General features: G+C 38.9%; 1 protein-coding gene across 1 annotated transcript in view; it reads left to right on the forward strand.

Moving 5' to 3' along the window:
• The window catches only part of INTS4 (integrator complex subunit 4), a 174,688-nt gene that overhangs the window by 99,807 nt on the left and 62,882 nt on the right, over positions 1 to 11,999 (forward strand). The window contains exon 10 of the mRNA XM_042780954.1: positions 4,113 to 4,287. Within this exon, the coding sequence (XP_042636888.1) occupies positions 4,113 to 4,287 (175 nt within the window). The remainder of the gene's footprint in view (positions 1 to 4,112; positions 4,288 to 11,999) is intronic.

The following is an 11,999-nucleotide window of genomic DNA, read 5'->3' on the forward strand; positions in this document are numbered from 1 at the left end:
GAGTATGTTTTAATTTAAGACCTTGGTAACTTGAACCAAATTATAAGCTACTTCATTAAATTGTGTATTATTGTAATGAAACACTTAGCACAGGTTGTGTTTTACAAAGAAGAGGAGAGATTAATTTTCTGTTTGTTGGAAACTAGAAAGTTCTCATTCTATGAGATGGTATGAACTCCTTTTTCAATATCAGTTCCCATGCAAAAGTTTCTCCTAACAGTAACAAAACACCTCTTATGGAATGCCCTGAAGCTTTGACTGTGGTATTTCTCTGACATGGTTGGCAGAAGCAAATATAAGTGTGAGAAAGTAGCTTAATTTAAAAATTATATGACAAATAAGAGTTAGAATCTTTGATAGGTAGTGGGAAAAGGGGAACAGTTTATCCATATTCTCACTACCCTAACTGTGGTCATTTTGTTGTATTTCTTCTCAGCTCGTTTTCTTAGTCATTGTATGCAGATTATTTTCCCTTCTACTTTTTATGTTTACGATTATATCATGTGCTTAATTTTTCATATTGCCAGCTTCATACTGAGCATTTTTACTCAAACAAAAAAAACCAAACTCACTGCCATCGAGTCAAATCCGACTCATGGCGACCCCATCCTTGGGTTTCTGAGGAGGTATCACTATGGAAGTAGATTGCCCAACCTTCCTTCCAAGGAGTGGCTCTGGTGGTTTGAACTGCCAGCCTTCTGGTTAGCAGTTGAATGCCTTAGGCACTATGCCACCAGAGCTCCCAGCATTTTTACTGGTGGTTTACTATTCTTTTAAATCGATGTAGTAATCATTTCTTAGCCCTTTCAATAGAGTGGACATTTAGATTCTCCTAATTTCTCCACCATTATAAATTACATAAAAATGATCATCTTCATGCATATTGGCTCTTTTCCTATTTGGAGTTCTTCTCTAAGATAAATTCTTAGGAATGGTTGGGAAGTTAATATCTGTACTTGATGAAACTTTGCCATATAGCTGTCCTGAAGAGAAATGATACAGCACCATTATCATAGCATTGCCTTCACCCAAGATCGGTTCTTAATTTTAAGTGTTTTCTGTGTATGGGAGTGGAAGTGTAAAGAAGGAAGTGCTAGCCCTGGTAGATGGTGAGGGACAACCAATGCAGGGTTTCTAAGGCACAACACAATGTGCAAGCTTTACTGTTTTTTTTTTTTCTATCCACATCCTTGCAGGCTGAGGTGCTGTATCTTATCAGTGCCTCTGAGATGATTGGCCGTGAGGACATAGACTAACTCTGAGAAAGTTCATAAAAGGCTAATTATAAAGGTAGAATGCTAAGTCATTCATATGTCTAAGGACTGTAACTGTCAAGTGGACTGGAGATTTACATTAGCCAACCACTATACTACCATATGGGCAATCTGTGTGGGAAGTAAACTTACTAGAAGGTTGCTTGGTGACCACAGTGCCCCAGCAAAAAATATCATTGCCAAATAGAGACTTACTTCTTCTGAGACTGAAGAGATTATTTTCTAGGGCCAGTGTTTTGTCTTCCCAGGATGGTGCTTGGAGAGGAACATTGCTATTATTTACTGCTGTCCCTTCCTTTCTCATAGTGTCTTTACTGCCAGCACCTGTCTGATTGACACATTCTTTACCTATCATTATTCTCTTTTTAATCACAGTAATGTCAGGTATTGTCAGCTTGTGAGCCTTTGGACTAAGTTGAATTTGAATTTCTCTACTTTGAGATACTATTTCTTTCTTTTTTTTAAAATTGTGTTTTGGGTGAAAGTTTACAAAGCAAATTTACTTTCCATACAGCAGTTCACATACACTTTGTCTCATGACATTGACCACAATTTACCCCAATGCAACAGTTCTCCTCCTACTTCCTCCTGATCGTTATCTCTTGCCTGTGTCCATCCCTCCATGCACACCTGCCCCCTGAGCTGTCGCCCTGTGTATAAAAAGCTTTCTCCCATGATTGTTTTCTCCAAGGAGTGTATCTACCTCAGGTAAATGTTCAACTCATATGCCTATCTTTTGTTTGGCTGGAAGCCACGTGTGTGGGTTCAGTTCCAGACCTGAAGGGCAACTAGGGGCCATAGTCTCAGTGATTACCAGGCTTTATTAGACCAGCAAACCTGGTCCCCTTTTTTTTGAGTTTTGTTCCACATTATTCTCCCTCTCTATCTAGGATCTCCTGCATAGATCCTCCTCTGAGTGGTTGACAGTGGTAGCTGGCCACCATCTAGTTCTTCTGGTCTCATAGTTGTATAGGCAATGGATCATATGGTGTACCAGTCGCTAGGACTAATTGTTTCCATGAATCTTTGCTTTGGTTTTCTTTATTCTTCTTTGCTCTGGAAGAGGAGAGACCCATCGTTGCATCTAGATGGCCACTTGCAAACTTTTTTTTTTGCTTGTAAGAACATGAATTTATTGTCTCACAGATCTGGAAGCTAGGAGTCCAAAATCAGGATTCCTTCTGAGGCTCTGAGGGTGAATCTGCTTCATGCCTCTCTCTCAGCTTCTGGTAATGGCTGACAGTCACTCCATCTCCACATGGTCATCATCCCTCTGTGTCTCTTCTCTTTCTTTTTTTTTTAAATTGTGATTTGGGTGAAAATTTACATAGCAAATTCACTTTCCATACAGTAGTTCATATACACTTTGTCTCATGACATTGACGACAATTTACCACGATGCAACAGCTCCCCTCCTTCTTCCCCCCGGCAGTTACCTTCTCCCTGCTTCCATCCCTCTATGCACTCCTGCCCCCGAGCTGTCTCCCTGTGTATAAACAGCCCTTCTTTCTCCCGTGATTGTTCTCTCCAGGTAGTGTATCTACTTGAGGTAAATGTTCAACACATACTCCTGTCTTTTGTTTGGCTGGAAGCCACAGGTGTGAGTTCAATTCCAGACCTGATGGGCAGCTAGGGGCTGTAGTCTCAGTGGTTCCACCAGGCTCTATCAGACCAGCAAACCTGGTCCCCTCACCCTTTATTTTTTTCCCTAATGATTTTGAGTTTTGTCACATTGTTCTCCCTGTCTATCCAGGATCTCCTACAGAGATCCCCCTCCAAATGGTTTGACAGTGGTAGCCGGGCACCATCTAGTTCTTCTGGTCTCATAGTCATATAGGCTGCAGATCGCATGATGTACCAGTCTCTAGGACTAATTGTGTCCATGGATTTTTGGTTTTCTTCATTCTTCTTTGCTCTGGATGAGGAGAGACCCATCATTGCATCTAGATGGCTGCTTGCAAGCTTTCAAGATCCCAGTCACTACTTGCCAAAGTAGGAGGTGGAATAATGTTTTGTGTAGTGTGTTATGGCAGTGGAGCTTGATGTCCCCTGCGACTGTGGTCCCAAACCCACAGGTTCAACTACTCAGTCCCTCTGGGTAGCTGGTGGTGACCAAGAAGTGACTACAACCTTGTCCCTTGTCAACTCTACTATACACCTGAAATTCTTATAGAACATATAAATACAGTTGTAGAACCACTGTCTGCCATCCCTATACATGGTCTTGGGTACACTCCCTGCTGCATAGATATACCTAATAGTTCAGCCTGTCTACCCATCGATCCACCTGTATACCTATCTTTGCCTTCATTGGAAATGCAGTACTGTATGTACAAAAAGGTTCATCTTTGTTGTCTACACCTTCCATGTACCTCTTTATGTGTTCTTCTTCCTCATTGCCACCATGTTGACTACTCACATTTGGTACATTGCCCTTCTCTTTACCTAAATCAATACTTACCTCTACCTATCTAACAGTATTCCCTACCTTCTCCCACCCCTGGTAACCAACAAAGAAAATTTCCTTCCATATATAACCCTTTCCTTAACTTTTACAATAACAGACTAATACAGTATTTGTCCTTCTGTGATTGACTTATTTCATGCAGTATAATGTCCTCCAAGGTCATCCATGTTATGTGGTGTTTTGCACATTCTACATTATTCTTTAGGGTTGCATAATATTCCATTGTATGTATGTACCATAGTTTGGTGAGATATTATTTCTTAAGTGTAACTCAAAGAACAGTCTTATTTCCTACCTTTCCATGTTCTCGGTGCATCTTATACTGAGGTCATGGACCTCCTGCTGGTGGTAATTGTTATTGTCCTCTGCAGAGGAAACGAACCGCACATGAGCGTGCCAAGGAACTTTACAGTTCAGGAGAGTTTTCCAGCGGCAGGAAGTGGGGAGATGATGCTCCCAAGGAAGAAGTAGATACAGGGGCTGTGAACTTGATTGAGTCTGGAGCTTGTGGAGCCTTTGTTCATGGGTTGGAAGATGAGATGTATGGTAAGTATAACTGTGTAATAACAGTGCTCATTTACTGAACAACTATAATGTTTCAGGCATTGTACTGAGAGGTATACATGCATTGTCTCACTTAATTCTCACAGTTGCTCTGTAAAGTAGCTACTGCTGTCTGTATTTTACAGAGAGAGGAGGCTAAGGTCCAGGTGGTAAGATACAGTGATTAAGACTATGGACTTTGTTTACAACCCAGCAACTCAAGTTTAAATTCCAGCATTCTCATAAAGCAGAGATAATAATATTTTTCCAAGTTGTGAGAATTAAATGAAGTTATATATATATGTAAAATAGTTGGCACAGTACATGGTCCATTCATAGTAAGCAATTAATTACTGATAATAAAAATTGATACTGATAATAATAATCACTTGTTATTAGTCACTTACATAGTGAGAAACACAAGCAAGATTTCTGTCCAGAAATGTCTCATAATATGGCCTTTGTATGTCTGATAAAAAATATATGTGACTTTTTTTTTGTAAGTAAGTAATGGAAAACTTACAGTTTATTTTTTAATCAGTAGACCATTTTTAGAGCCATTTTAGGTTTACAGAAAATACAGAGTTCCCATATCTAGCTGCTTTAAAAAGTTTATCTTTGGTTTTAATCAGTTTGTTATGTTGTTTGTTATGATATGGCTATAATTTTCTTCAAATTTCTTATACTTGGAGTTTATTGAACTTTTTACTTGTATCTATGGGTTTATAATTTTCATCAAATTTGGAAAAATTTTGGCCATTTCTTTAAATATTTTTCTGACACCTCTTCCTTTGAGCACTTCAGTTACATTTATATTAGGCTACTTGAAGTTTTCCTGTAATTCACTGATGCTTTCTTCATTTTTCTTTTCCCTAGTCTTTTTTTTTCTTTGAGTTTCATTTTGTTTTTGTTTTTGATTCCACTCATCTTTTTTTCAGCATTGTCTGATTTACTGTTAATCCCATCTAGTGTACTTTTCATCTCAGTCATTGTTAATTTTCATCTCTAGAAAGTTGATTTGATATCTTTTTAATATCTTCCATGTTTTTACCTAACATGCTCTTTCTTCTAACTTCGTGAACATAGAATACATATATTTTAGCTATGTGTGTCATTGCCTGCTAGGTGTATTGTTTGTATCATTCTGGGTGGGTTTTCATTGGTTAATTCTTTTCCCCCTCCTCATTATGAATTAAGAATGGGTTACAATTAAAAATTAAGAATGGATATTCTTTTGCTGCCATCACTTGTCTTTCAATTTGTCATACTGTGGTGGCTTGCATGTTTCTGTGAGGCTGGAGGCTATGTCACCGATATTTCAAATACCAGCAGGATCACCCATGGTGGGCACGTTTCAGTGGAACTTCCACACTTAAGACATACTCAGAAGAAGGGAGGGACCATCCACTTCTCAAAGAATTGGCCAGTGAAAACCTTATGAATAGTAGTGAAACACTGATATGTTACTGGAAAACTTTATGAATAGCCCTGAAACATTGTCTGATACAGTGCCGGAAATTGAGCCCCTTAGGGTGGAAGGCACTCAAGATATGGCTGGAGAAGAGGTGCCTCCTCAGAGTAGAGTCAACCTTAGTGATGTGGATGGAGTAAAGTTTTCAGGACCTCCATTTGCTGATGTGGCATGACTCAAAATGAGAAGAAACAGCTACAAACTTCCATTAATAATCAGAAGAACATGGAATGTATGAAGTATGAATCTAGGAAAATTGGAAGTTTCAAAAATGAAATGGAACACATAAAGATTGATATCCTAGGCATTAGTGAGCTGTAATGGACTGGTTTTGACCATTTTGAATCAGACGACCATATGATATACTATGCTGGGAATGATAAATTGAAGAGGAATGGTGTAGCATTGAGCATTGCAAAGAATGTTTCAAAATCTGTCCTGAAGTATGGTCTGTCAATGATGGAATAATGTCCATACACCTACAAGGAAGACCAATTAATACTACTATTATTCAAATGTATGCACCAACTGCCAAAGCCAAAGATGAGGAAATTGAAGATTTTTACCAACTTCTGCAGTCTGAAATTCACTGAACATGTTTTCAAGATATGTTAATTATTACTGGTGATTGGAATGTGAAAGTTGGAAACGAGAGTCACTGGTAGTTGGAAAATGTGACAAATATGGCCTTCGTGATAGAAATGACACTGGAGATTGCATGATAGAATTTTGTAAGACCAACATCTTATTCATTGCAAATAGCTTTTTCAGCAACATGAACAATGACTATACATGTGGACTTCACCAGATGGAGTACACAGGCGTCAGATCAACTACATCTGTGGAAAGAGCAATGGAAAAGGTCAATATCATCAGCCAAAATAAGGCCAGGAGCTGACTGTGGAACAGACCATCAACTCCTCATATGAAAGTTCAAGTTGAAGCTTAAGACAATTAAAACAGGTCCACAAGAGCTAAAATATGACCTTGATTATATCCCTTCTGAATTTAGAAACAATCTAAAGAGTAGATTTGATGCGTTGAACATCAGTGAGTGAAAACCCCTGGAATGTGGGATGACATCAAGAACATTATCCATGAAAAAAACAAATGGTCATTATAAAGACAGGAAAGAAAAAAAGACCAAATGGATGTCAGAAGAGACTCTGAAACTTGCCTTTGGCCGGAGAGTAGCTAAAGCAAATAGAAGAAATGGCAAAAATAAAAGAGCTGAACAGAAGATTTCAAAGAGCAGCTCAAGAAGACAATGTCAATATTATAATGAAATGTGCAAAGACCTGGAGTTAGAAAACCAAAAGGGAAGAACACGCTTGGCATTTCTCAAGCTAACAGAACTGAAAAAAAAAAAAATTTAGACTTCGAGTTGCAATATTGAAAGATTCTGTGGACAAAATATTCATTGATACAGGAAACATCAAAAGAAGATGGAATACTTCAAGTCACTGTACCAAAAAGAATTAGTTGATGTTCATGCATTTCAGGAGGTGGCATATGATCAAGAACCAATGATATTGAAGGAAGAAGTCAAAGCTGCACTAGAGGAATTGGTGAAAAACAAGGCTTCCAGAATTGACAGAATACCCATTGAGATTTTTAACAAACAAATGCTGTGCTGAGGCACTCTCTCGTCTATGTCAAGAATCTTGGAAGACAGCCGTTTGGCCAACTAACTGGAAGAGATTCATATTTGTATCCATTCCAAAGAAAGGTGATCCCACAGAATGTGGAAATTATCGAACATTAATATCACACACAAGTAAAATCTTACTGAAGATAATTCAAAAACAGTTGCAGCATTATATTGAGGGGGAACTTCCAGAAATGTAAGCTGGATTCAGAAGAAGATGATGAATGAGGGGTATCATTGCTGACGTCAGATGGATCTTGGCTGAGAGCAAAGACTACCAGAAGGATGTTTACTTGTGTTTTATTTACTATGCAAAAGCATTAGATTGTGTGGATCATAAGAAATTGTGAATAACTTTGATAAGAATGGGAGTTCCAGAGTACTTAATTGTGCTCATGAGGAACCTATCAGGAGGCTGACATTCAAATAGAACAAGGAGATACTGCATGGTTTAAAATCAGGAAGGGGTTGTATCCTTTTACCATGCTTATTTGATCTGAAAAAGAAGAACACAACATCAGTATTGGAGGAAGACTTCTTAACAACCTGTGATATGCAGATGGTACAACCTAGCTTGCTGAAAGTGAAGATGACTTGAAGCACTTACTGATGAAGATTAAAGACTAGTCTGCAGTATGCATTATACCTCAACATAAAGAAAATGGAAATCCTCACAACTGAACCAATAAATAGCATCATAATAAATGGATAAAAGATTGAACTTGTTAAAGTTGTTAAAGATTTCACGTTGCTTGGTTCCACAGTCAACATCAGTGGAAGCAGCAGTCAAAGAATCAGGTGACATATTGCACTGGGCATATCTGTTGCAAAGACCTCTGTAAAGTGCTGAAGAGCGAAGATGTCTCTTTGAAGACTAAGGTACATGTAACCCAAGCCAGGCTGTTTTCAGTTGCCTAATATGCATGCGAAAGCTGGACAGTGAATAAGGAAGACTAAAGAAGAGTTGATGCTTTTGATTTTTGGTGTTGGTGAATAGTACTGCAAGTAGCATAGACTGCCAGAAGAACTAACAAATCTGTTATGGATCAAGTGTAGCCAGAATGCTCCTTGAAAGTGAGCATGGCCAGACTTCATCTCACTTACTTTGGTCATGTTGTCAGAAGGGACCATTCACTGGAGAAAGGTATCATGGTTGATAAAGTGGAGGGTCAGTCAAAAAGGGGAATACTCTCAGCGAGATGGATTGACACAGTGGCTTCAACGATGGGGTTGGGTATAGCAAGGATTGTGAGACTGGCACAGGACCAGGCAGTGTTTTGTTCTCTTGTACATAGTGTGTCGGAGCGGACTTGACATTATGAAGTGTATTTTCCCAATTTCTTTGCATGCTTGGTAATTTTTGATTGAATGTCACATGTTGCAAATTTGGTTGCAAATTTTTGTTTGTTAGTACTGAATATTTTTGTATTCCTATAAATATTTTTGAGATTTGCTTCAATAGCAGTTTGTTTGGGTCTTAAAATCTTTAGTATAGGGCTTATTTTCCTCCATTAGTGAGACAGGACTTTTCTGAAAAAAACTGTTCTAGGCCCTCTGTGTGCTCTGGAGATTGTTCCCTCTAATCCTTTTGGGTGATTCTTTCCCAGGCCTTGGGTAGTTTCCTCACAGCCTAGAACTCAGCTGAAGGCTTGAAGGGAACCCTCAGCAGAGTTATTTTCCTCTCTCTCTCTCTCTCTCCCCCTTCCTTCTCTCTCTCTTTCTATAGCTTTATGTATATAAAAAAATAATATATATATTTTATTGTGATTTGGGTGAAAATTTACAGAGCAAATTCACTTTCCATACAGCAGTTCACATACACTTTGTCTCATGACGTTGACCACAATTTACCACAATGCAACAGCTCCCCTCCTACTTCCTCCTGATCGTTACCTCTTCCCTGTATCCATCCCTCCCTGCCCTCCTGCCCCCTGAGCTGTCTCCTGGAGCATAAGCTGTCCTTCTTTCTCCTATGATTGTTCTCTCCAAGGAGTGTATCTACCTCAGATAAATGTTCAACTCATATGCCTGTCTTTTGCTTGGCTGGAAGCCACAGGAGTGGGTTCAATTTCAGACCTGAAGGGCAGCTAGGGGCCATAGTCTCAGTGGTTCTACCAGGCTCTATCGGACCAGCAAACTTGGTGTCCGTCCCCCTCCCCCCCGCCTTTTTTTTTCTCCAAATGATTTGGAGTTTCATCCACGTGATTCTCCCTTTCTATCCAGGATCTCCTACATAGATCCCCTTCCCAGTGGTTGACATTGGTGGCTGGGCACCATCTAGTTCTGGTCTGATAGTCATAAAGGCTGCAGATTAGATGATGTACCAGTTGCCAGGACTGATTGTGTCCATGAATCTTTGGTTTTCTTCATTCTTCTTTGCTCTCTCTGCAGCTTTCTTGCAGGTACTTTGCTCACTGAATTTTAGCCACCTTGTCCTTCCTGAAGTCTCAGCTCCATCTTCTAATCAGGGAGACCTGACCTGTATCCTTGAAACTCTTTCTGCCCAATAAGTTGGTTTAATCATAGAGCTTATTTCCTTTATTTCCAATCTCTCAGGTGTTACTGTTCTTCATTGCCTCATTTCCATTTTCAGTCTTGAATACTGTTTTTCATATATTCTCTTTGGTTTTTTAGTTATTTTAGATGGGACAGTAATTCTGGATCTTGCTACTCCATCTGGGCCAGTAATGAATAGAAGACTTGGAAAGCCTTGATGATTTCCATTATATGCTACTATCTCACATATATCATAGAAAGTTAGTGCTTTGAGATCATTCACTCCATCTTCTTCATTTTCAGTGAGAGTGACAGACCTGGGAAGTTAATGTTCATTATCCAGCTTTCATGACAAATTTGTGTCAGAGACAAGAGTAAGAACCCAGGTCTTTAAAATGCCTATGAAAATGGAGAATGGAATGTCTTCTTAGAAAGGCAAGAAAATTACTTTTGATAACCAGGAATTTTCCATCAATAGATCTAATAATTGGGCTACCCTATCCAATTTGCTGTATAGTTTTCTGTATATATAGATATTAGTCCAAGCTACCTCTGCTTATTTTTTGTTCTCTATGAACTTGAAATATGTGTTCAGGAATAAGAAGTCTGATTATTAAAACCAGTTTTATCATAAGATGAGTAAGTGGAACTATTTTAAGTTTCTGTTAGCATTATTGTTTGGCTTGGTTCCTACATTAGAATTTCCTCACTATCATTGTTTTTTTTTGGGGGTTTAGTCACACAGTTTCCAGTTTGCTATTCAGTTTAATTAAAGTAACAACTTTGGAAAGTGAATAGACCATAACCAGGCATCGGGTATGACAGATTTCTGATTTTATCATATTTATAAAATTTGGGGTCAATTAGGGTTTAGGACGATATTGCTGAGAATGCATTGGAGCCTTACTGGAGTTGGCTAGAGACGCTAGTATAATATGTAAAGTATTTTCAGTTCTCTATTTGTTACATGTTCTCTGGATCTTTTTACACATGGTTTCTCTGCCTACAAAGACCTTTTTGTTGTTGTTGTTTTGGCCTAGAAACTCCTTCAGGTATTGTTTAAGAGTTCCACAAAGCTGTATATGATCCCTTGATGGGGTTACATGCTGTTCCTGCATTTTTTTATATTCCCTGTGCCTTTCCATTGTAATACTCGTTACTTTATAAATCAGTTAATAGTTGGAGTCCCTGGGGGGCATAAACGATTAAGTCTTTACTACTAACCAAAAGGTTGATAGTTGGAACCCTCCCAGACAGAGTACCTTGGAAAAAAGGCCTGAAAGTCTGCTTCTGAAAGGTCACAGGCTTGAAATTCTCATGGGGCAGTCCTGCCCTGCATACATGGGGTCTCCACGCATTGGAATCTATTGAGTGGCAGTGGGTTAGTCGCTAGATAGAGTACTGTGTTGTTCTTGTTGCTCTTTGTATCTTGAATGCTTAAACAAAGGTTGTAAGTAGCTAAGCCAGGATCTGATTAGAAATGATCAGACTTCAAGGAATTGTCTCCCCCACCCCACCCCCTGTTGTCTTTCAGTGTTCCAAAAAGTCTAGTAGAAATTATTCATTTGTCTGCCTATAGTCAGGGTGTGTAGAAAAACTAAAACACCAGGTTTCTTTATTTCTGTTTGAAATAGTATCAGGGTTGTAGTCACACTGGTTATCTCATGTTGATCAGAAGTTCCTCTGTGATTGCCCTGATGGACTTGCAAGTTAACACAGTTAATACACTTGTATCTCTGAGTTACTTTGTAATTATTCGCAATTTCATGTTTAAATCTCATTATTATGAAGTGGAAAAAAAAAATCTTCCCTTTTGCTAGAAAGGGAAAATTTATAGCTACCAAGATAAATCTGAGTCATCTCTCTTTAGTGTAGTAACTCTGCTTTCAAACAGTGTTCTTAAAACCTTATTTAAAAACATATATATATAGTTGTTGTTGTTGTTAAGTGCTGTCGAGTCGTTTCCGACTCATAGCGACCCCATGCACAGCAGAACGAAACACTGCCCGATCCCACGCCAGCCCCACAATCCCTGCTATACTTGAGCCCATCATCGCAGCCACCGTATCAATCCATCTCCTTGAAGGCCTCCCCCTCTTT

The sequence above is a fragment of the Orycteropus afer genome, unplaced genomic scaffold, assembly GCF_000298275.1.
Source record: "Orycteropus afer afer isolate SDZICR_OR568_19922 unplaced genomic scaffold, OryAfe1.0 scaffold00074, whole genome shotgun sequence".
Lineage (NCBI taxonomy): Eukaryota > Metazoa > Chordata > Mammalia > Tubulidentata > Orycteropodidae > Orycteropus > Orycteropus afer.